This window comes from Protopterus annectens, chromosome 9.part0 (assembly GCF_019279795.1).
Source record: "Protopterus annectens isolate FY-2018-M chromosome 9.part0, PAN1.0, whole genome shotgun sequence".
Lineage (NCBI taxonomy): Eukaryota > Metazoa > Chordata > Ceratodontiformes > Protopteridae > Protopterus > Protopterus annectens.
Genome location: NC_056743.1, coordinates 130,431,935 through 130,458,063, shown reverse-complemented (window position 1 = coordinate 130,458,063; position 26,129 = coordinate 130,431,935). Strand labels below are relative to the sequence as shown.

At 39.7% G+C, this 26,129-nt stretch overlaps 1 protein-coding gene across 4 annotated transcripts in view; it reads left to right on the top strand.

The window, feature by feature from the left end:
* The window catches only part of SLC1A2 (solute carrier family 1 member 2), a 472,492-nt gene that overhangs the window by 342,191 nt on the left and 104,172 nt on the right, over positions 1-26,129 (top strand). For all 4 annotated transcript variants that reach the window (XM_044082654.1, XM_044082653.1, XM_044082650.1 and 1 more), the window contains exons 3-5: positions 1,902-2,054; positions 15,161-15,411; positions 17,499-17,655. In XM_044082654.1, the coding sequence (XP_043938589.1) occupies positions 1,902-2,054; positions 15,161-15,411; positions 17,499-17,655 (561 nt within the window). The remainder of the gene's footprint in view (positions 1-1,901; positions 2,055-15,160; positions 15,412-17,498; positions 17,656-26,129) is intronic.

Here is a 26,129-nt window from a genome sequence, read left to right as displayed (position 1 = left end):
CTGATACAATCTCACCTTAAGGTGTCCCATTTATATAATTTATGTACACTGCAGAGCAAACTTGTGGTGACTGGAATGCTGAAGGATTGTACTGTTGAGTTCACTGGTGAGAATTCAAAGGCCTTTGTACCCCCAACAGCTGCCCTGCTAAATAAGCTGAAGGCTGTTCTGCATCTCTTCACTCACCAGATGAGTTTCATTTGTAAGGAGTATTGTGCACCCATTTGACAGGTAGAAAAGCTATCTTCCACTTTAGGGATCAGTACAGTCTCAGTCTGGGTGGCTACTAGAAAGATAGCTGTCCAAGTATTAGGATGTACACACATACAAGGTCTAACTTTCCCCAATTTGCATATATCATAACACAGTTCAGTGTTTATGCTACAGCTGTTATTGGTATGACTTGCATACAGCTTTAGAGGAAATATTAAACTCTGTGATATATACCAACGTATATTTTCATGTTCATTGAATTTCATTGCAAATCCATCGAAAATGGTTTGATTTTTTTAATTTATATTTATTTCACATTACGCAGTGTCACTTGTTCCATACTGGTAGGATTTATAAGTAGCAATTCATTTATTTGCGATGTTTAAAATTGCCTGTCTCAGGCTTCTACAGCAGGGATTAGAGCAGCTCACATGTTAGTATTGACTGTGTGTGTGTGTGTGTGTGTGTGTGTGTGTGTGTGTGTGTGTGTGTGTGTGTGTGTGTGTGTGTGCGCGCAGAAGCAGAAAGACTGCCACAGCTAGCACACATACGTTAATAGACATAAAGTTCATGGTTGATGCAGTGTATGTATACATGTATGCTCACACAATTTAATGTACTTGTTATTATGAAGCACATATCAAAACGTTTTCAGAAAAGACCACTGACAAATCAGTAAGGTAAGGGCACGTCAGAAATGTCATATGTTCGTATTATGGATCTTCTAAATTCAATCAGGAATAATGACTTTTCATCTCTTGCACAGAATAAATGTTTGCAGTTAACTTTAACAAAGAGTGTGGTTGTTTTTAATCTACTATTATACAAAACTGACTGTTGTGCAGTGAGTAATTGTACTGCAGCTGCACATTTTAAATGTGTAAGTATGTGAATGTGTGTGCATGTGTGGTGTATAATTACTGTTCTGCAGTGGAAAGATCACATCTGTTTCCATGGAAGCAGAACATGTTGACCCATATTAAAGAACGGGGTCATTTTGAACAGGCACAGTAGACATACAGATAGCTTGTGATTTTGCAACTTAACGCATTCTTATACAGAGTGTTTTTCAGATGCCATTGCTTTAGCTTTCTTGGACGGCAGTGCATGTGAGTCAATTTAAGTGATATAACAAATCTCTCTACAGCTACCATATTAGCTCTATTAACCAAGTCCACTTTTGTTTGTTTCCTTCCTTCCATTACACTAAAGTGATGGGTAGACTACTATAGTTTGCCTACTCATTCATTATGTAGCCATCCTAAAACAGTGTCATTTGAAATATGTATTTATGCTGTTTTTTTTTTTTTATATTCATGATATGCTAATTACGCCTGTACTAAAATACTTAATAAGAAGAACTTGTCTAGTGCAGATGTGTGCATTTTAATCAGGTTTACTTGGGTAAAATGTAATCATATAGCGCACTCACAAATATATTCAGGGCATATCTAATATCCTTTCTTCTGAAGGAGGATCATCCCAGGTAAGGCTTTATCACCAACATGAAGTCATTAAACAAAACAAAATGTAAAAAAAGGAATGACTTGTACCAGCACAAGTCTGCTGATGCTATGCTGTGTAACAAACTATCCATTTATTTTTCAGTGTCTTATACTGAGCTACTGCAAGCATTTCATGTGAAATAATTGACATATTCACTTTTTTTTATCTTTGTCTGATTTTAGGTGTAATCCTGGGTGCTATAATTGGTTGTCTGCTCCGGCTTGCTTCTCCAATACATCCTGACATTGTTATGGTTATAAGTTTCCCAGGAGACATCCTCATGCGAATGCTGAAAATGCTTATTCTTCCCTTAATCATCTCTAGTTTAATCACAGGTAATTTGTCTTACTAACACACAGACTGCAGTCTTGTGCTGAGAACCTTTATTTTATTTTAGACACTTCTATTTTTATAGGACTAATTCATCACTAGTTATATAGTTGCTCTGTACCTGATGCACCAGTTCATACATATTTACAATATATGACAAGCTTGAGTATAACCTCCACATACAGAGCAATATTAAAAAAAAACTCACAAAAAACTAGGAATGCTAAAGAGAGTCAAAAAATTCCTTATTGCATCTGCCAGAGTCATGCTACACACCTACTCTTCTCTCACTTTTACGGTTCTCCCATCTTGACTAACTTCCAGACCACCCTAAAACTTTAAACTAGAACAGTATTACAACAAGGTAGCTAGATTTGCAGGTCATACAATCCACAAAACACATCAATGTTCTGCACTAAAAATTCAAAATTGGCTAGAATTATCCCACCAACTAAATTATATCAAGCTTCTCTTAACACACAAAATTATATTTAATCTAACTTCCTGCCCGGTTATAAGTACAGTTCTCCCCATTACCTCCCAAATTGGCACCTTCAATCTTATGACAAAAAAGTATAGTTGCTTAAGTTGAACTTGGCATAACGGCAGATGTTCAAATGATCACTGCTGCAGTAACCTTAGCTATATGGGTTATATCTTGCCATGGATATAACAGATGGCAAACTTCCAAAGCTTTAGGGTAGCTTCCATGCACCTGAACTGTCAAGCAACTTGAGATGATCTGATTAAATGATACGTTTTGGTGCAAAATTCTTCACAGCTTTCCTGCCAGGCTGAGCCCTAAAGGACAGTGGTAGGAAAAACAAAAAAATAAATGACCACCCTGGCATAAAAAACGCACCAAAAAAACAAAAGACATGAAGGGAGGTAGAGGCTAATTAACAGTCATCATTCAAGCATCTATTGTTATGGTAAGTTCAGCTTACACAACTGTACTTTGGTCTTCATATCCATCACTGCTGTAGTAGTCATAGTGATATTTGGGAGGAGGAAGAAGGGTCTAGTAGCACCTGTTGAATTGTCCTAGTAAAACTTCATCTAGATCTAGAGAAGATGTGATGACCCACTACTGGACCAGTAATCATGGCGTCTCAATCCTCACCACTGGCAACAGTGAGGAACGTACACTGTGAGGATAACAGGTACATACACAGTATTTCCAGATGCATCTCTCTGCATAAAGTGCATTTCAGAGCACACAGAGACCACAGTCAGTCCGGGGCTGGTTTCTCTCTTTTTCTCTAGATCCCCAGTAAGACGCCTCACTGGCACAGTTAGAGTTGAGATCTCAGCTGAGTGGCCAAGTCAACACCTCCAGTACCCTGTCTGTCCTACCAGTGCTTCGTATCCCTGCTTAAGTAGCTGGCATAAACACTCTTTGAGGTCTGATTTACACACACACACACACACACACACACACACACACACACACACACACACACACACACACACAGGAAAGGCTGGCAGAGGTTTACTGACTATGCCCCCTTTTGCCCAGACTATAAGGTATTTATCACTGCCACCAGCCAACTCTTTATCAGCTACTTTAAGGCCCTTAATCAAGGGTGTCCAAACTTACTGTGCAATATTAATACAAAATGGTAGTTTGACCAAGAGCAAGGTTATTAAGAGTGGCCCACACGGTGTCACCAAATAAACATGCAAGTACTTTCAGAACTTAAATATCTCTACATTGATTAGCCACAATGAAAGGTTTAAATATATTTAATAATAATAGAAAAAGATAATACTAAATAAATATTCACAGTGACATCAGAGTTCAAAACCAGAAGAAATATTTAAAAAAAACATTGAAGGACAGTCTCAAATATATAAAGAAAATATCTAAATTAAACCTCACTATATTCCTGACTATATCTAAGAGAATTACTGAACCTTAGAAACTTATTGACAGAGCAAGGCAGATGTTGTGGTGAATGGTTCTTGTTGTCAGGTTCAAGACATAATTCAGAATGTTCAGTCCCTCTCAGAGAGTTCTCGGATTAATATCTTAAACATTACTGCTGGGATAGCTTGCAGAATATCATTTCTTGTCATCTGACTCTATCCGAGGTGAAACCCCCACTGCTGGAAGCTTGGCAGTATTCAGCATCTACCTGTGAAAATACACAGACCTCATATCTTTGGCAGATGCTGGAAGTCCTAAAACAATTATATTTCTTCATACTTTCAGAGGTAGTAATTAGTTAATTCCAAAGACAATACAAAAAGCTCCCTAGTATGACGTTGTCTCTGGCCTAGCCTATAAAGTAATTTAATTTCAGCTATTTTTCTGAAGTTAACCTTCTGTATTCCAGTTTCCACTGTTAAAATATATACATTTAAAGAGTTACAATAGTGCATGTACATTTCTGTTTTTTTCCAGCAGGTCACACTGTGGTTGCATTTTAAGTACAAGCACTTTATAAAATACCCTTTTAACACACGTCTGTACAGACCAGTTTGATATACGCGACATACAGTTCTAATACAGTTGTAACACAAGCATCTTGTATAAATCATGTTGATATTTACAAAAGACATATAATTACATACAAAATTCCAGATAGCTGTGTGGCAGTATCCCTTTTCATCACAGTTCTTCCCCCCCTTTGAAGACACAAGCTAGTGTTTCAAGTAACCCTTGAGAAACTTTAGTAGAGATAGATGAGCCTATCTGGGAATACATTACCCCATACCCTAGCTTGAGTGCCCATGCACGTTAGCATTGCTAACTCCACTACAGTGTTGCACTGTCATATCATATGCTTGCAATCCTAGGCTCTACCATAGTAATTTGAGATTTTGCTGGCTGGCTCCCTGTAGCCATAGAACCTCCTCAGACTCCTCCTGCCTCCTACTGCAAATACTTAGCACAAGGGCTTCCCTATCATGGTAAAGTTTCATGGTGCTAACATGGTACAGTTTGTGCCCCTGCCTCCTGCCTAGTGGTTGTACCAAGTAGTTAACATCACTAACCTTCCTTACCAGTTTGATGGGTCTCTTCCAAGCTACCTGTAGCTTGTTGTGTCTGACAGGAATGAGAACCATAACCTGCTGACTTGCAGCTTACTCTCTAGCTCGAGTGTTCCTGTCATACCAGACCATTTTTCTGCTGTTGGCCTTCTACCAGGTTTTCCCGGGCCAAGCCCATGAGTTCCTTGAGACTTGTACTGAGGTTTAGCACATGTGCCGCAACAGACTCCTTTTGGGATTCGTATTCATCCTTCCACTCATCATGAATCAAATCTAAAGGTCCCCTCACCCTATGCCCATATAGCAACTCAAAGGGTGAAACACCTGTGGATTCCTGGGGCACCTCTCTGTAAGCAAACAGATGGGGCAAATATTTGTCCCACACTCTCTCTGTAAGCAAACAGATGGGGCAAATTTTTGTCCCACTCTTTCTTAATGGCTGTAGCATGGCTTTAGTGTAGAGTTTAACCACTCCACCAGACCATTAGTCTCGGGATGATAGGGGTGGTCTTTAGGTGCTTCACCCCACAGTGCTTCCACAGACAAGCCAACAGGTCTGACATGAAATTGGCACCTCTGTCAGTCAGTCAGTATTTCTGATGGGAAACCTACCCTGCTGAAAATCTCTGACTAATCATTTGCCACCTTTTCTGCCTCAGTGGAGGACAGAGCCACTGCCTCAGGGTATCTGGTAGCATAATCTACTACCACTAGGATATACTACTTCTCTGTGAAACTTGGGATACTCAGAGGCCCTGCAATATCCATAGCTACCCTCTGAAATGGCTCCTCCGTCACAGGCAAAGGCACCAAAGGAGCTTTCACCTTGTCTCCTGCCTTGTCTACCTTTTGGCACTGTTCTCAGGTCCTGCAGTACCTTGTTATATCACTGGAAATCCCAGGCCAATAAATGTTCTGCATAATAAGTCTCTTGGTACACTTTATGCCCATATGACCTGCAAAGGGAATGTCATGGGCTATGGCTAAAAGTGCCAGATGGTAGGCTCTGAGTACTACCAAGTGCTGTAGTCTTTCACCCTCTAGCCCTCCCTCAGGGGTCCACTCTGTATACAGTAACCCTTTGACCCAGTATACAGATTCCCCTTTTCCTTGAAAATCAGGCACCTCCCTGGCTACCTCCCTCAAGCCTTGTAATGTAGTCTGAGAGCTGAGTCTGTCACAGATCTCTTTGTAACCCTTCCCAGCTCCCCTTCCACAGGAAGTCTGGTATCCTCTGACAGCAGTGTCTCACTGTTAGCCTGGGTACTAATACACACTTCTGCCCTTGCAGTCCCTCTGTTCTAGGGAACATCAAAACCCACAAGCGGCTGTGTCTCACCTTCAGTCTCACTGCTACAGAGTAACACCCACCCCTGAAGTAGCCATGTCACCAGTCCTGGCTTCAAGTGTGCAGTCTGTCTGGGTCCCCCCAGGCTCCCGGACCCAAATGCTTGTCTCCAAGCCTGACTGCATGTAACTGCATGCACACAAGGTACTGCATTATGAAAATCATTTTCTAGCAGGACATCTGAAGGGATATCCTTAAACACACCTACTTTTTTGCTTCCTTTTCCACTCTCTCAAAGGTGAACCCTAGTCAAAGGTATTTGGAATGGGGTCCCTCCTAAAGCTCAGACTGCGGTAGACTGCCCAAGCAAGTAGTGCAACTCTTTAACCATAGCAGGCTTTACAATGGTTTGGTCAGAGGCTGTCTCTCTCATAGCAGTGGCCTGTTTCCCATCTACTAAGACAGGATATAACCTCTTGTGGTAGTTTGGTACCCTAGTTGTCTCCAGACAACTTAGCACTGCCATTCTGTCATTCCCACTTACCGGGTCCCTCATATTTTGTTCCCCACCTTGCCTCCATGGACATCTATATGCTACATGGCCCTACTGGTTACATTTATAACATTTAACCCTTGATCCTGACCATGTACCTGAACTAGTGGCTTCCCCTGTTACTGGTGGACTCTGTTGGGGTGGTTTAGGCTGCACACCACGGGTTCCCTTAGACCCATGTGCAGCACTGAGTATCCCTTTTCTGTACAGTGATGCTCTGCTTGCTAGATATAGGTCTCCCTTTTTCCCCAACTCATCTGCGGTATTACATTCTATATCTGCCAACCATATTCTCATGTCCTCAGGCAAAGTGGTAAAGGCTTGTTCCCTCACCAAAAGGTCTGCCAGTGCCAGCCCTTCAAAAGTGGTGAGCTGACACCCACTCACCCAACTATGAAAATAGGTGTTTAACTCAGCAATATATTCACACACATTTCATTTGCACACAAATTTCATCTGCCTTGCGTCTATGCTCATGACACTTTTTTCCTATAAGCTTCAGGTGTTAACTTAAAACAGTCTATTAAACAATTTTTAACTGTATTATAATTTAAGCAATCAGTATCCAACAATTTAGAAACAACAGTTACAGCTTTACAATGGAGTAAGGGGGTCAGGAACTATACCCAGTGCCCCCTTGGTCAATATTATACTGTTTACATACCATTTCAAACATATGAATAAAACTATCAAAATTATCACCCTGTAAATTGTGGAAGAAATTTACTGACCTTTAATGCTTCTGGAGTTCGGTTCCTCCCGTCCCCATTACCTCTGTGACCCTGGTGAAGAGTTAGCATTTCCTTTTCATGTTGCCTCTTCCTCTCATTTTCTTCACCTTCCAGATGCTGCAGTCTCTCTGCTGATTGTATTTCCAAACATTTGGCCTCCAGTTCAAGTCTCTTAAGTCCAGATAGATTTCTAAGTACTCTGAGGCAAAGTTGAACTGTCCATTTTCTGAGAGTTGTACATCCCCAAGGCCAGTTTAGTTGTCCTCCTGGTTGCTGGTCTGTGATGCATCTGTGACTAGGGCTGCAATAATCATTTCTGCTTTAGTCGGGTTGGCATGCACCAGTGCTTTGGCTTGGCACATCTCAGCCAACTGGCTCCTTGTCAGCTTGCTGTACTCCTCTGGTGACATCCTTGCCTGCTCTCCCTGACTAACTAAGCTAACACAAAATAAATAAGACTATTGTTCCCCCTTGCTTGTTGATATTCCACATGACTGTGGTATTATCTGTAACCATTTGAAGACGTCCTGGGACCAAGGATGATTCAGTGAAGTGAGTGCCTTAATCAGGGCAAGCATCTCCTTGATGTTTAGGTGCTTCAATCTGTCCTTGCTGTCCCAAACTCCCTGCAATTTTACCCACCCTGAAACTGCTCCCTAAGCAAAGTCCAAAGTTTCTGTGGTGACTGACAACATTGGGGCAGAGATGGACAAGGGGAGACCTGGAGTTAAGGATATCTGTTGTCTCACACAAAAAAAAAATATTCTCTTCTGAAAACGACAATACTGGGATCTAAAAAGATAAATGGTGTTGATTCTGGGACGATGTTTCAGATACCACTGTATCTTTCTCATGTGAAGTTTTTTCAGGGATATCATGAGAATCATAGATACCATGAAATCGAAAATTCTAAGGTATTCCCTCACAGTGACTGAAGGTCTGAGTAGAAAACCTTGGAAATAAATCTAGATAAAAATCTGTTTTTTTTTCCTGTAGAAGAACATTGCTTTAAACTGAGGTGTCTAGTTGAGATCCCAGGAACACAATCTTGTTTGAGGGAGTCAAAAAGCACTGTTGAATGTTCTCATGGAGACTCCTGACATTTTGGAGGAATAATGTGGATAACTGTGTAGCTTGTAATGAGCTATAATTGGAGCTAGACACTTTATGAACACTCTTGGTGCAGTGGATAATCCAAAGGGTAAGGCACAGAACTGTTAATGTGATCCAGACACACAAACCTTAAGAAACTCCTGACGTTTGAATGAATTGGGATGCAATGATGAGCATTTTTTTTTTAGTCTAGTGCTACCAGGAAATGTGAAAGGGGAAGAAAAGTTAACAGGTTGTGAAGGGATGTTTTAAATTAGGGAACTCTAACAGGTTTAGGAAAGAAAGATCCAGAACTGGTCTCATTTTCTTTTTTTTTTTCTTTTTTTTTCTTTCTTTGTCACTTGGAACCTGCTTGAATAAAACCCCTTTCCCTCCTGGGAAGAATTGGTTCCATCACTCCTTAGGACAGCACGTGATGGCAATAAACAGGAGGAAATAAAAGAGAGAGATCTGCAGGATGAGAAGTGACTGCCTGGCCATTTGTAACTCTTTTGAATGATTTTCAGAACCCAGTTGTCTGAAACAGTTTGTTGTTAAAGAGAAAAATGGAATTTCAGACTTTCTGGAAGAGACTAGAAGCCTGACTGGTGGTGGGGTCATAAGAATAGTTATTCAGATTTATTGAACTTCCCTTGGTTTTGGGAGGTTTGAGACTTTTTTGGTACCCCCTTGCCACTTCTTTTTAATTGTCTGTTTACCTTTCTGTTGAGACTATTTATTGGTTCATAGGTTGGCACTAGGCTATCAGCCCTAGGGCCTATACAAGCCTAGCCATAACAATTCCCTGGCTATTTTTTCCCACACTATTTACTTCCCTGGATCCCTGTCTAGCAGGGTGACTGATGTGATCCCCAGGGTGAATTTCCTTTCTCCCATCCAATTGTCAAGGTTCCTTTTGAAGAGGACCAAAGAGGCACTCTGCTTGACATGTATGGGCAATCTGCTCCAGAGTCTGGGGAGTCTCTGGGTCAGGAACCTATCCCTCCATCATGTTTTGTTTATTGTGATGACAAGGTTTAGATCCCTGTAGCGTGTGGCTCTGAGGGATTGGGATTTCTTTAAGTGTAGCATGTCCAACAGCTCTGGGTTTGACATGGCCTTGTATGTTAAGCAGTAGACGATATGCGACAGAGTATAGCTGGAGTTTTTTAAGGCGGTCAGCGTTAGGCCTGTGATTCTTTTAGTGAGGTATTTCTGCTGCCTTTCCAGTTGTTGCAGATGTCTTGAGAGGTACATACCAAACTGGGCATTGTATTCTATAATGGGTCTAATGAGGGATGAGTACAGTGGGACAATGACCTCCTTTTTTCTGGATGAAAAGCCCTTAGTGATGAGGTGTGCCACATAGAAGGATTTCCTGACTGTTGTGGCGATGTGGTTATTGAAGGTGAGACCACTTTCCACCTGTGTCCCTGAGTCTCTTATCACACTTTCGGTGTTTAGTGTACTGCCACCTATATGGTAATTCATGGGTACATGCTTTTTCCCAAAGGGGATAACTATACATTTCTTGGCATTGAGCTTGAGCCCATGGTTCTGGCACCAAGCATCTGTTTCTGTAAGGCCCTTTTGTAGAGTATCCACATCACTTGGGGATTCAATAATGGCTCCCAGTTTGCAGTCATCTGCAAACTTTGTTAGCAGTCATCTGTAAACTTTGTTAGCCAGAGTCCCTTAGTCTTGGCCTGTACTTCAGAGAAGTAGATGCCAAACAAGAGCGGTCCCAGGACTGAACCCTGAGGTACTCCACTTGTCTGGAGCTGGATTTGGCGTCAGCTACTTTTACAGTGTGGGTTCTATCAGTAAGCCAGTTAGCAACCCATTGGGTGACGTAGGGATTAATGCCCAGCTTAGTAAGTTTATCTATGATTGCAGAGTGGGGGGATGATGTCAAAGGCCTTGGCAAGGTCTAGATAAGCTGTGTGGACCACCTTACCCTTGTCCATGGCTCTGGTGACTGATTCGAAGAAGTCAATCAGGTTCAGGAGACAAGATCGGCCCTTCACAAGCCCAAACTGGGTGGGGTCCAGTGTTTGAAGGTTGCCAATGTCTTTGTTTATAAGTTCCATGATAATACGCTCCATGGCCTTACAGATAAGGCTTGTCAGACTGATGGGATGGTAGTTTTTGGGATCCAAGGTGGATCCCCCCTTGTGGAGTGGGATAACTGTAGCTCTGCGTCACTCAGTGGACATGAAACCTAAGGTGAGGCTATGATTAAACATGACACTTAGGTGAGGTGCCAGTTCATATTGTAGTTCATGTAGTACACAGCCCAGGATGTCATCTGGTCCCATGGATGCTGTATTCTTAGCTTTGAAGAGTGCGTTTTTTACCTGTGTGGCCATTATTACCGGAATTTGGCAATCTTCTGGTATTGAGATGGGCCATTTAGGGGGTGAGAGGGGGGGTGAAGTTGGCACTGAATCTATCTGCCAGGATATTGGCAATATCCTTGGGATCAGTATATTTAATGCCATTCTGTTTTAGCTCAGAGCAGATCTGAGCATTGCCATTTAGATTCTTGACATAGTTATAGAATGCCTTGGGTTGTCTGGAATCTTTGGCAATTTTATTTTCGTAACTAGCTTTGGAGGATTTTATGAGGGATCTCAGGTTCTTACTGAGGCTGGTAAGGAAGTTTTTTGCATCCTGGGATTTTCCTCTTTTCTGCAACAGCACTGTTTATACTGTTTTTTTTTGCCAAAACAGGATGAGGAAAAAGAAAATTCCTTGGACAATTTGGAAAAGGGCTGAAAAATCTTAAGAGATTCCTAAGACTGGTAAACCTGAAAATGTAAGGCACCATCTAAGTCCCATCTTCCCATACAGTTCTTTTGACAGTACACTCACAACCTTAGTTCACACTCCCTACTGTGAAATTTTGTGACACTATTCTTAAATTTGCTGATAGTGCCCAAAATCGCACATGCCACTGCTGCTGAATTTGACTACAGCTATGGATAGAGAGCGTAAAGAAGTGTGAGTGAATGATTTGCATAACATCAAATCTTTAGTTATAAATTAGTTTATAATGAGAGAGTGTTGTTAATGTTGTTCCCCTTGCCCTTTTCATAAACTCATTTAGGTACTGCTGAACATCAGGAATGGGCAGGTACTGCTATTGCTCAGTAATCAGCTTCAAAATAAATTTAAAGTACCATTTTGGTATCATGTACCGGATCAATGCTAGTTAACCAAAAACACTTTCCAGCAAATGTGCATTCATCAACCATTCAGTGAAAATCACTTCCGCGATTGGCCGCATACTCCCAGGGCAAAGATGTAGTTAACCAACTACACAACTTTGCCCATTTCTACAGTGTAATGCAATCTTGGTGTTGGTATATATAGTTAGGGGTGGTGTGGGTGGGTTCAATTTAGCTAGATGTGGGTTTGTTGTGTTGCAGGGCAAGTATTTTGTCCTGGGAGTATTCAGCGAATTGCTGAAGTGATTTTTGCTGAATGACTGTCGATGAATGCGTGTTCACTGGAAAGTGTTTTCGGTGAACTAATATAGACCCCATGTAGGGTATCTATAGCATTGCTGTAGGAGGTCAGTAATGTTGGTACTCTATTTTTCCCTCTTTCTGAGTATGGAGACACAAAAAGTTCACTGAGTTAAATAATTGAAAGCTATCATACATAAATATTTGTCTGTAGATTAATAAAAGCTCAGATATGAAAATGTGCCTTCAGAAATTTTATTACATGTAGTATATAAAAGTTTTTGTACATGTATAAAATTCCCATTTTATTTCCATTTGGGACAGACTTTGGCATTTCTGCCACAAACATAGAACAATTGTCTCTTGATCACTTAAAAGTCTGCTCCTGTTTTAAAATTAAAAATAGCCACGGTGGTGCAGTGGTTAGCGTTGTCTCCTCACAACAAGAGGTTCTCCTGTTTGGTTCTCAGCTGGAGCACCTTTTGTGTGGAGTCTGTATGTCCTCCCGTGGTCGAGTGACGTTAAAGACATGCAGGTAGGTGCGAGCGTGAATGGGCGTGCCTTTGTTGAAGGTTGGGCATCGGGCTGGTAGTTCGGCACCGTAAAAATCTACTGCCAATCATGAGCAGACCGGAGTTCCGCTGTGGCGACCCCTAACCGGGAAAAGCTGAAAGTCTTTTACCCTTGCACAGTACAAAGAATGTTTTACAGGCCTTTAGGGAAAGACAGATTCTTACTGAATATGCAGTACCTATTACAACTGTACATGTTAAACCCGCCTAGCTCCATTTCCTGCATCACTGAAATACAAAATGATTAAAGACATTATTTTAATTCTGTCATCCATAAGTGTACTGCCTCCTCTTTTATCTCAAAAGTTAATACTCAATCCCTGACTTGTTCTCATTTACTTTAGAGCCCTCAGTGCAGCCTTCATCAAAAACCCTCTAACGTTATTCTCTAATGACAGCTAATGTTCAAGCCCAGTTCCAGAAGATGGTTGTACCACCTTTCTCTGCTGCCCTGACACTTTCCATGCATCACTGTATGCCTGAAAAGCATGTCCCATAACTCTGTAGGGTGGCTATAGTAATCCTGGTACAAAATGAATGCTTTCCCACAGCAGTCATTAACTGTTGACCTGCAACAGCTATTCAGTATTCTATTTGTAAACTATTAAAACAATGTGTGCATGGCCAAATCTGTCAGTATGTTAATGTTCATAAACTATGTTCTATCCCTGCTCTGAGCATGAAATTGGCAGTGCTATTCTAAACTTTACTCTAATATTTTCAGTACTCTGTGTCATGACTGTTTAAAAGCCTCTAATATCATTACACCAGCTCCGTATATGTAGATTGTCTAGTAATGAAGCATATTCTAATGTAACTAAGTGGTCTATTATTCATATTGAAAGGCAGTTTCAGTCTCTCAGATGTGGCATAGCTGATGTTTTACATCAATCACTCTTGTTGATTCACAGAGCTTGGCATGTGGAAACCCTGTAGTGAATTCAGGTTACTCAGTATTCTGGCCATTCAACACTGCTTTATTGCTGTTTTTCTGTTTCTTTTGTGTCAGCAGTACAGACAATGTTACGAGGTAGCTTTAACTCGGTGCAAGCTTGGCTGACCAACTCAGGAATATATATATAAATGACCTCAAGCCAAAATAAATACTGTATGAAAGAGATCTAGTGTATAGTTTACTGCTTCCCGCAACAAACATTATGTCCTCAGAGAATTATTCCTTGCATGTCAAAGAATATGCTAAGCTTGTAACATTAAGCTTGGACAAGACATCACATCTGATCTCCATATCAAATCTGTCATCATAGAAACGCGAAGCTTCTCCTGCCCAGCATCTTTTACACTCCTTTTTCCCTGAAAAATACCATCCTTACAATCACAAATAAAAAGGATCATGCTCATAGCAAAGCAATCTACTGTTTTGCCTATCAGCTTTCCTTCTTCCACCACTATGAGGCCTTAAGCAATCTTAACTGATTGGGATTATTCTATTTCCTTATATAAGCCTAGATACGTTCAGCTCACAGACTATTACAATGCAATAATTACCCATCTGTAACTAAGATATTGAACTGTTATCCCTCTGTAACCCATTTCTTTAAATAGGGATCCAAGCCATGAAAACGCAGTTTGCAAAGTCTACATGGTAAAATATGCAATACACAAACATATGCCTGAAAAGGGATTCAGTTTGGCTCTCAAGTCATGCCTAACCTAAAAGCAATGACATGCTTGCCCTGTCTTTTTCAATTTTAACTGTCTCAACTGTGGTGGTCATTGCACCATCTTGTCTACTAAATATGATTTCCTATTCCTATCTGTCTCTCTCTCTCTCTTGTCTTCTTGTAGATGTTGCCCTATTCGTTCTTCTCCCCCCTGCACTCTTTCTTTCTCTATCTTTATTTACTTTCCTGTTTCCCTCCTTGTCTATCTTTCACTTTCTGACCTGCAGCTTTCCTGCTATCCCTAAACTTTTTCATCTTTAAAGGCAAATGAATACGATGACCTCACGATGTATCTGGACTTTACAAGGATGGTATCAGGTCTGGGAGCCCTGTGATGTCCTCCATACATTACATATCTGAAGCTGTTAGAAATACCTCTTTGAATGCCTTGCTGCTATGATATTGTTTCTAATCATGCTCTAGCTGAGTATTTTTTGTGTATTCTAGGAGGCGCACCATGCGTTACTGTCAAATGTTCTCTTTGTATGTACTTATTCCAGTGGCATATATAGAGTTACTTTCTCATAAATGTGTTGTTCTTTGCATTTTGAACAAGACTTGTTCTTCTACATGTTTTTTCATATTTAGCATACTAAGTTTGTATTTCATTTTTGTTTGTGTTTTTTCTCTCTCTGGGCTTCCACTCAGAAAAGGCAATTGTTCAGTTGTACTTTCTGGTGAACAAATACACACAAACAAGCAAGTAACTAATGTATCTGTTCTCAGGTTTGTCTGGTCTTGATGCTAAGGCTAGTGGTCGTCTGGGGACAAGAGCCATGGTGTACTATATGACTACAACCATCATTGCTGCTATCCTTGGTGTAATTCTGGTACTTGCTATCCATCCTGGGAACCCCAAGTTGAAGGAGAAGCTTGGAGAGGGTGTAAAGAATGATGAAGTGTCCAGTCTGGATGCCTTCCTGGACCTTATCCGAAACCTCTTCCCTGAAAACCTTGTTCAAGCATGCTTTCAGCAGGTAATGCAATTCAATTACTGCTTTGATTTTTGACAGCATTTCCCTTTGTTTTGTCTGCTTTAAGACAGTTTTGATTATTGTAAGCTTATTTTTCTTTAGAAGTTTGCAAAGGAATGCAGAAGTTATCATTTAATATAGCTTTGAAAGTGTTCATATTTGTAATATATATGTATGTGTATATGTGTATGTATGTGTATATAGATATATATATATATATATATATATATTTATATATATATATATGTTCTAATCTTTAGGAAAGGTTGCATGACTGTACAGTTACTTTTTTGTAGCAGCCTCATTTGAAGGCAACAATGCAGACTCAAGACTGCACCTTGAATATTTCCCTGAGGATCATCAGATTAAGCTAGGCTAAAAATCTAGTGCTTAAACACAGCCAGACCCCCCCATGAAAATGCCTTTAGCATCCTCCCCATCATATCCATTTCAGTTCTCATGCTGAAAATTTCCCCTTCTAACAAACTCTTCCCATATTCCTATGTTATTTTCCTCTTGCCTCCTTTTTTTTCTTTTATATATATATATATATATATATATATATATATATATATATATATATATATATATATATAATATATGTTTTATATGCTATTTTATCTGCCTATAAACTTGATTTTATATATATATATATATATATATATATATATATATATATACATTTTTTTTTGTGGTCAAATTATTAAGTCATCAATATGATGTATGTTTTATTATAGTAAAGACATTAGAATACAAACAGGAGGAGAAGAAAAAAAACGTGTAAGCATCCATTTACAAAAAACTAATCCCAAACAAATTCACAGTACCAAAGACGAATTTAGAATCTGGTCTGTCTAGTTCATCAGCTAATGCAACTAGACAGATACCCCATGCGGTTCACTCACAAATCATAGATGTCAAGGTTAAGGATGTGTCCCAAATTTTAGGATAAATCTGTATTCCAAGTTAAGTTTTTTGTAATCTTTTGGTTATAATTCTTGAACTAGCAAAGACTGCTGATCTCAGTAAAGAAAGGTGAGCTATTGTGTTTACATACATAATATGCTGAAGTAGGTTATTTCTATATATATCTCCTCTGAAGCTATGGACCTACTAAATATTGGTGCTAACTATTTAGAAAAGATATTTCAGTAATAACACACTTTCTGGAAAATAATTCTTCATATTTGCTATCATGTGGTATGTCTGGCTTTTAATATTCATAATTTAGCAACAAAATAACATTTTCTTTGGGACAGCTCAACGTTTTGAGACGTATCAAATAAATCCTAAAAGGACAGTTAGGTGATGTGCAGTTATTCATTAAGTAGTTACTTTCTCCTACTTGGACCCCTTCTCTAATTGTCTCATGCATCTGTATCCCTTTTTGTTCTACTATACTACCATGGACTTAGCTAGAATATTCTATGCTTATTCATGAAGAAATACTTCTATAAATTAACCTTAAACTAATCCCTTCTAGCAGTCACCTCTGCTCTTTGACATCTTTTTTTTCAGTTCTGCCATTAACATAATCACTGGGGGATAGCCAGGGACTGAAACGGAAATATATATACATATTGATGATATTTTGATCTGCTTTTTAGTAATTATGCCCTAGCATCATTTTACATAATTAATTTAAAGTTTCATATATTTATTGATTTGATGTATTTTTTTATTTATATTTTAGAGGGGTTTCTTCTACCTCAAAATTAAATGGAGCCATTGTCGTGTGTGTGTGTGTGTGTGTGTGTGTGTGTGTGTGTGTGTGTGTGTGTGTGTGTGTGTGTGTGCACGTGTGTATGTTTGTGATATAATGAACCACTTGACAATAGTCATAGCAACTGATAATTGTATCAATGAGGAGATATTTTACTCAGAGGAGGAAGCTTCCACTGATGCAAGAGGCTTATGGAAGTCTCTATCCACGAAAAAAAATGCATATATTAAACTGAAAATTTGCTAAAAATAATTACGTAGCATTACTTGCAATTGCTGTATTTCAAGGGTCTTGCATTTTAGTTAACCAAATACAGGAGGAATGATTTCTAAAAATGTAGCCCTAACTTATTGCTTATTTTTTTCAGATCCAGACAGTCACCAAGACAATTATCCCAGAAGGCCAACCTCCTGTGCTTACCAATGACTCCATAATTAGAACTGTCAATGAAACACTGACTGCTGATGACATTAAACCAGTAATTAAGAAGAGCCTCCAGTTTAAGGACGGAATGAATGTTTTAGGTAAGTATCCTTATTTTATTTGAGGAGAGGAAGACGGTGCACACAAATCTTGGAAAGCACTAGTATTTGTCTGGCCTCGGTTTTGCCATCCTGATTCACTACTGTGAAAATATGAATATAGAGCAGGAAATTGCTATTAGAGACGTATGCTTCATTATTTGTTTGGGAAGGATTATGAAAGAATGCATGAGCTATTCAGACTGATACTCAAGTACCATAAAGTCACCTTACAGGATGGAAGAGGCAACGAGTAAAAACACTGCACTAGACCCAAGCACTCGGTGGTGGTGAATGCTTTGCATCATGGATCAGGCATTATGCAGGTTACCTTTGAATCAAACAAAAAAGCTGGGATGTGAGAAATGAGAAATTGTTTTTATACCAGATAACTGAGGTGTTCTGAAGATGTTACTACAGTTTTATTTCTAACAAAGCACCCCTTTCTCACATTATTAATAAATTTATCATGGCCTTTTGCCCCGACTTTCAAAGTACTCTTTCTATGGCACAATTTTAAGTAAATAAATGTATTAAGAAAGTTTAACTTGTTGCCTTGTGATCGATATTTTTGGAATATTCTTCCAAATATACTCGCATCTTGATGGCTGTTTTTGTTGCCACTATAGTATTTGTTACACTTCTGTGCTAACTGTTGTTAATTCCTTCTCTTCCCATGGTTACAGTAACATTTAAGTTCTACCTTAAGTGGCTTGTCTCCATAAAATTGCCATGTAATTAATTCCATTTTCATTATGCATTTACAGAAATGTTTTATTCATTTTTTTTGTCTAGTTTGTTTTTCTTGTGAATACCTAGCAAACAATAAGGTCAGTCTCGGCATTTACTTAACCTGATTCGGCAAACTACTTAGTATCCACCCTTTTCTTTTTGCCATGATACTGATTACACTAAATTTGCCTTTTCGAACTCTGACAGATGTACCATCTCTACATTTTGCACAGTCTGAGAAAAATGCCTTCTAAGACATACCAGAGTTAGATACATAACACCTTACATGAATCTTACTGTTCATACTCACTCCTTAAGTACACCTACTCTGCCCTCTGCAGGGACTGATGAAACTGCTCTCTGCAAAACTCCTGTAAGGAAGCTGTCAGGCTGGCCAGTGTTACTTAAGTACAGTGCAGTTTCATCAGCTTTGAAGCTGGAATGATATGTTTGTCTTTATTTTAGCACTAATATAAGCCATGTCCAGTGACTATAAATTCTTTTACTGTCCTTTACAAAATCCCATGTTTTTTCAGTTACTTTTAAGGCAGGCAGTAACAAGGACATTTCTTTAGACAAAACAAAACATGACTGGATCCAGTTAGAATGCTGAACAGTGAAAGAACATGTTAAGAAAAATAAAATGGGAATCTTTCCTATTGACTTGATGCTAAGACTACAGAGTTTGCTATAATAATTGCAGGAAGGCATGAAGAAGACTTTTCTCTGCATGAGACTTGTGAAGCTTATGAGAAGTGTAAGAGGTTTCACCAATCAAATGTTGCCTTTTTATGTTTGCCCTTTCATGACTCATTCTCCATTCAGCATTCTCCTCCCAAATAATCTCGGCCGTTGAACAATTTAAACTCCTAATTGCATTAATCTGATACCGCATAACAAATAAATAAATAGCAGCTGCATGTACAATGTCTGAACACTTAGACCTGTTAACTCATTCCAACAGCTTGAATTGCTATGAAATTTGGTCCACCAGCATTTAATCTAAAAGAAAATAAAAATATATTGATACATGATCGGGTTTGAGTAGGGCTTGAGCTGGGAACTTCATTACTTTGTCAGAGGACTAAGCACTCCTTAGATAATTTAATGTGCACAACTTGCTTTTTCCATGGGAACCTTTGATCCCAATGATTTACTCACTAAGGAAAGGACTATATGAAGATAGACATTATAAAGCTTTCAGACTGTGTCTCAGCAGTGAGCAGCATATTACCATCACCGAAGAAGATGCCACAGTATAAACAAAAAATGATTGATTTCAACAACTGGTGGTCTTTCCAGTGTCATTCTAAGGCGTTCCAATTTTTGTCATCTTGGGAGGACATGGTTAATGGACCACATTGCTTTGCCCAGGATGGTTTGCATCTTTCCCCTCTAGGCTTTTGAATACTAGCTAAAAGTTTATCCAACCCATAGTGCCTTTTTTAGGCAATACCAAACTGACAAACCTACCAACATAGTAAAATTAACTCAACTGAAACTCATGTTGTTACTGCTCCATGACACCACCCTAAGTAAAAAAAAAAAAAAAATAAAAAAACTGCACTCCTTTCAAGCGCTCCTCACACTTAAGACTATCGATATCTGCACAGTTGCCCAGACATGGTTTAAAGTGGCAGAGAGCCCACAGGTACTGCAAAGCTTCAATACCTTTCTCACTTGTAGACCAGAAGCTGCACATGCAAGATCTAAAGGTGGAGGTATATCAACATAAATAAATAACAAGCATAACTTTAGGGTGGCCAAACAGGATGATGTACTGGAGTTCACCCATGTGAAAATCACCACAGACAAAATCATATACTATATCCTAGCCAACTATAGGTCACTCTCAATGTCGCACGAAGCTCACAATGCGTACATGGGCCTACTGAAGACACTTACCATCCAACCTAACATCCTACTCATGAGAAACTTTAATTACCCTTCTGTAGACCTGGAATCCTACACAGCCTCCGTTCTACATAGGATCATAGGAGGTTACTAGGCTAATGGCCCTGCAGCCCTTGTAATCCTAGCCAAGAGTTTATCCCCAAAAAGAAACATCAGTCAGCAGCTGTAACCCCTGCCAGTGAGGGACACAGGTGGAACCCCTGTTGCATATTTGTGGTTTCCCATCCACTCATCAAGGTTGCGCTTGAAGAGGGTCAGCGAGGTGCTCTGCTTGACATGTATGAGAAGTCTATTCCAGAGAGGCAGCCTCTGGGAGACAAACCTCTCTCTCTCCAGCAGGTTTTGTTGATGTTGCATATTAGATTCAGGACTTTTGAGTAGGAAGCATATGAGTTAGACTTATGGATATGGAGCATCTCTAGTAGGGCAGGGTCCGAGATTGCCTTGTAGGCGAGACATAGATCACCCCTGAGCAATCTGTACAATACCGAGAAGAGTGATAGTGATTTGAGCCTGTCTGCATAGGACAGGTGTTGGAAGCCATGGATTCTGTTTGTAAGGTATTTCTGTGGTCTTTCCAGTTGGTGCAGATGTGTGGAGAGGTACATCCCAAACAGGGCGTTGTACTCAATTATTGGTCTAATGAGGGAGGAGTATAGAGAGGTAATAACCTCCTTTTTTCTGGATTCAATCCCTTTACTTATAAAATGAACCAAGTAAAAGGCTTTTCTGACCACTGCTACTACATGATGGAGGTTGTTATCAACCTGAGTGCCCAGGTCTCTCACCATAGGTTGTGTGCTTAGGGGGTTGCCATTGATGTGATAATCAGTAGGGGTCATGTTTTTGCCGAATGGTATGAGGATACAATTTTTTCCATTTAGCTTAAGGTCACGACTTTGGCACTAGTCATTAGTTGCTGTGAGACCCTCTTGCAGTATGTTAGGATCATTTGGAGAGTGAATGACAGCACCCAACTTGCAGTTGTCTGCAAACTTGGTCAGCCACAGGCCTTTTGTCTTTGCTTGGACCTCTGAGAAATAGATGACACAGAGATTCCTGGACTTGGTAAATACAAAGCCACAGGCCTTTTGGCTTTGCCTGGACCTGTAAGAAATAGATGAGACAGAGATTCCTGGACTTGGTAAATACAAACACCCTTGACGAAATAGTCGAGAGGCTCCAACATACTGGACTTTATACTCACAAACATGGCAGAATGCTCCACACCCCCGGACCAAAATGTCTTATCCTCCCTGGTGAGGTCCAACCATAAAACTGTCACCTTTCTACATTTGATTATTTGGAATTTAGTTTTTCTTTTTAGCAATAGTTTTAAAATATAACAGATGTCCATTTCAGACACAGTGCTACCAACCAATTAAAGGGACATCCATGAGAAATATGTAGCTTGTTGCTTTCTAGTTGTTATGGGAAATACACCATGTTTTCATGGCAATTTTTTCAGAAATTGTGATTTAATAAATGTTATTAACTCGTTAACACCTATGTCACATGGAATGTCACACCATTAGCAGTCTACACATATCTTGCATTCCAAAGCATTTTTTAAAAATAAACTTAAAAAGCAAGAGATAAACAAATATAAATATATGAACAATAAAAGCTATTAAAACTGTACAAATAGTGATGTTATAAGTAAGATGTATTCTTTACAGTAATAATAATTGGTGCTTTCGTAGTCTTTCCATAAGTACTATAATAATTTATAATGGGGAAAAAAGGGGGTTGATGGTAATGGTATTCAGGAATGTATAAAAGAGACAGAAAAATTATTTCTTATACAGAATGCACAAACGATTTAGAAGCTCATAGAATGTGAGTGCTAGAAATAATTGGAAATGCTGCCTCATTTGTATAATCAAGCAGTCATTTAATTGGATGGAGTGGCATTTAATATGATTCGTATATTTTTGCCCCATCCTGATCACCCAATAGCTCCTCTACGTACAGCCTATCAGCTCATTCATTCTAAACTCCAAAAGGATGTGGGGCCAGACATTCCCAGGTGGAGCCTATGGCCCATGCTTCGTACCTGGGAATGACAACCAGCCTTCCATTTTCCACTGATAAGCAGGTAATATGTAGTGGGCCAGCTTGCTGGTCTTAGGGGATTGGCCTACTCTGTCCAAATGGGAGCCCCCCCCATCACCTCCTCGCACTCTGTGATCAGTATCTCCTGAGGGGAAGCATGCCTCTACATGCCCTGTTCCCTTGGCTTGCTCATGCTTCATGCACTATTGCAGCAAGGGCTGACTTGGAATCCACTGGGTTACACAAGGTGTCACCCCTATATCCAGTCATTGTTGTCTTCCTCTCCCCCAGGATGAACAACTCAGCAGTGGTTGTTTACTCCCCGCCCCTCAGCCAATTCTTGCAGGCATCTGGGCCACTAATCAAACTCTGGTCACCTGCCGCATAGTCAGAGCTTTATCCATCTGCCCCATGGAGCTGGCTTTATAATCCAGCACTCTGCGAATACTGGGGCTGTTTAGTCTATCGGAGGGAAAGTAAATGGAAGTCGGTATTTAAAGATAATGACTTTACAGAAAATCAGATGTGGCATCCAAGTCGCTTTGTATAAGAAATAAGAATTTAAAAAATATGTTAATGCATAGAAAAAAGGAAATTGCATAGAACTAGGGGACATATAAATAATGAGATGTAAAATGTGTAAATATGTGTCACAGAATGTAAACTGTGTATCACATTACCTTTGAAGTCTTTTGCTCTTTACATGTGGAACTGAATGAGTGGCATATGAGAATTAACTGCATACACAGAGTTTTATGCCTGAAAATTGGGAAATCGGTTATACCCCAGTTAACAAATATGAATAAGTAACACTTTTTATGATCATATAAAGAAACATGTTACTGCTATCATTTAGAATAATAATAAGGCACTGGCTAAACTGGATTATCTTTTTACTTCTAAAGTATTCCCAATTTTATATCCACTTGACAGGGATAGTGATGTGAGAATTTTTGTTGTGTATGGCAAGCAAATGGCAAAGAATTGGAGGACCATGGCCACTTAAGTTTAAAGTCTGTTTTCACAAGATAATTATTTCAGCCACGTGTGGCTATCAAGGTACATTTCTTATGCTTGAACATATAAATGTGTACAACACATTTACAAAAGTTATTTTAGTATAATGAAACTTTCCCAGGTGAAAACTTAATGCATTTAAATTAAATATATTTTTCCTGGGTTCACTTGTCCATCTGCATTTTCTTCATTTGGTATTCAACAGACTACCATTGATTCAACTAGGCGGCTGCCTACGACGCTGCTCTAGCAGGGGCACTTTTCCAGTAAACTGGATTGAATAAATAGACCAGGATTGGGGCACCAGGTGGTGTGTGTGTGTGTGGGGGGGGCACAGTGGAGACTTTTGCTTAGGGCACCACTTGACCTAAGGCCGACCCTGCCTATCAAAGGGAATGGCATGCAGTCACATCAGGCAATGCAGAGCCCACACTTTCACATGGAACATCTGCCTGTCTTGTTTCAATGAAAAGGAAGTAGCTCCTTTTCTCCACCAGAGGTCAGTCAAGCAGTACTAAGTCATAGAACTTCTCCCTTGGTTAGGAGATCATACAAGAGGCTGCATCATCCCAGGCCTCTTAACTGGCCCTTCAAGCTCCATGGACCCATTCCTGAGCTTAAATCATGGGTGACATAGATAGATGCTGTGCCTGTCCATTAACAGGCCAGTTATTAGCTCTGGTTCTTGTGCTGGTAGTCTGCTGCAAATGTAGTTCCTCCTGCAAAAGTTAAGATTCTGTCTCACTTCTGTCATTCTTTTGATTTGTGTGTATGTTTCACTTTCCTCATGAATAGACCATGTTTATACAAAACCTAGAGTGATAGTTATCTTAACACACACACACAGTTTTCATCAATAAGTGCCAAAAATGTACATCAACTACTGTCACCGTACTCATATCATGCTAAAGGCACATTATTATAAGATGTAATCCACAGGAAAGAACACAAGAATGCAGCCGACCTCTAATGCTGTGCTGCAGTGTCTGAAGTGGAAAATGAATGTGTCTGACATAGTACTACAGCTATACTCTTCTGAATTTCTGTATCACATGATCATCTGGAGTATCTGACACAGTGGCACAGCAAGAGGTTCCCTGGTTCAGTTGTCAGCTGGGGTGCGTTCTGTGCAGAGTCTGTATGTCCTCCTTGTGTGGGTTTCCTCTAGGTACTGAGTTTTCCTCTCATATTCCAAACACATGAAGTAGGTGAATTGGATACTGTAAGTTGTTCATAGATGTGACTGTGCATGTGAGTGTGTGGTGTGGTAGGGGCAGGGCTAGCCACCAGGTGGTATAAACCTTGTCTCTAGAGGATTATCAGTGCTGAAGTGATACCCCAACCCCATGTGCAAAACTGGGAAAAAGAGGTTATGGATGGATAAACAGCGACAGTGTTCTGGCATAGTATCTGTCTATGTAAACCTGGTTATGGATGGATAAACAGCTACAGTGTTCTAGCATAGTATCTGTCTATGTAAACCTGGTTATGGATGGATAAACAGCTACAGTGTTCTAGCATAGTATCTGTCAGCTACAGTGTTCTAGCATAGTATCTGTCTATGTAAACCTGGTTATGGATGGATAAACAGCGCATAGTATCTGTCTATGGATGGATATGGAGCTACAGTGTTCTAGCATAGTATAGTAGTATCTTGCCCATGTAAACCTTATGGTGAGCGGATAAGCTACAGTGTTTGTAGCATAGTATCTGTCTATGTAAACTATGGATTATGGATGGCAAAGACAGTGTGTTAGCATATATGGTATCTAAACTGTAAAACCTATGGATGGATAAACAGCTACAGTGTTCTAGCATAGTATCTGTCTATGTAAACCTGGTTATGGATGGATAAACAGCTACAGTGTTCTAGCATAGTATCTGTCTATGTAAACCTGTGCAGAATAAAAACTGATTTGAGATCAGTATTCTTTCCTAGACCAGCTGCATTTATTTTTTTTTCACTCATTCTTTTCTCTGTTAATATGGTTTAATGCTGAAATCGGGGAAACTAATTTAAAGTAATGTTACAAAATGAATAATGTGCTAAACCCAGTATCACTAACAATTTATTGGGAAGCCCAAGTTAAATACCATTTATGAAATAAAAGCATATTGAATAGGGGATTCTACAGTGCAAGTCTAAAATACTAGTCAGTGTAAGGGTATGAAACTGAAAATTATGTCAAGGGAGGTTCCACTAACCTTCAGGATTTTATAACTACTTTCAACAGCTTTACAACTCCTGCTTCTCGCTTTTTATTTATTTTTTTAAATAAATATGTTATATTTAACACATATGCGCGCACACATGAATCTCAGTGTGACAGCTTTATTATAGTAGTGTTCATATCTACGAACTTCTCAACAGCAAGCACCAACAATATCATATACCCAAGGAAACCATGGTAAAACACATCAACACGTCACTGTATTCAAGCAGAACCACATCCATTTCTTTAAAGGCTTAAGGAATCTGTGGAAGAATTATTAAAAAGTGCCTCTGTACTTGCTTTAAAATGTCCTGTACATTCCTTACCAGGTCATACTCAACGTCCTGCTCACTCTGTCAACACACCTACCCCTGGCACATTAGCCCTAGATCCAGACATTACTGCAAACTTATAAATAAATTCCCAAAGCTCATCACTAAGTACAGACCTAGCCTAGTACTTGGCTGTAATATTCACCCAAACCCTGGCCCATACACTTCTGATATACACACCCCCTCTACTTGAAACCTAAGCTACAAACCTACA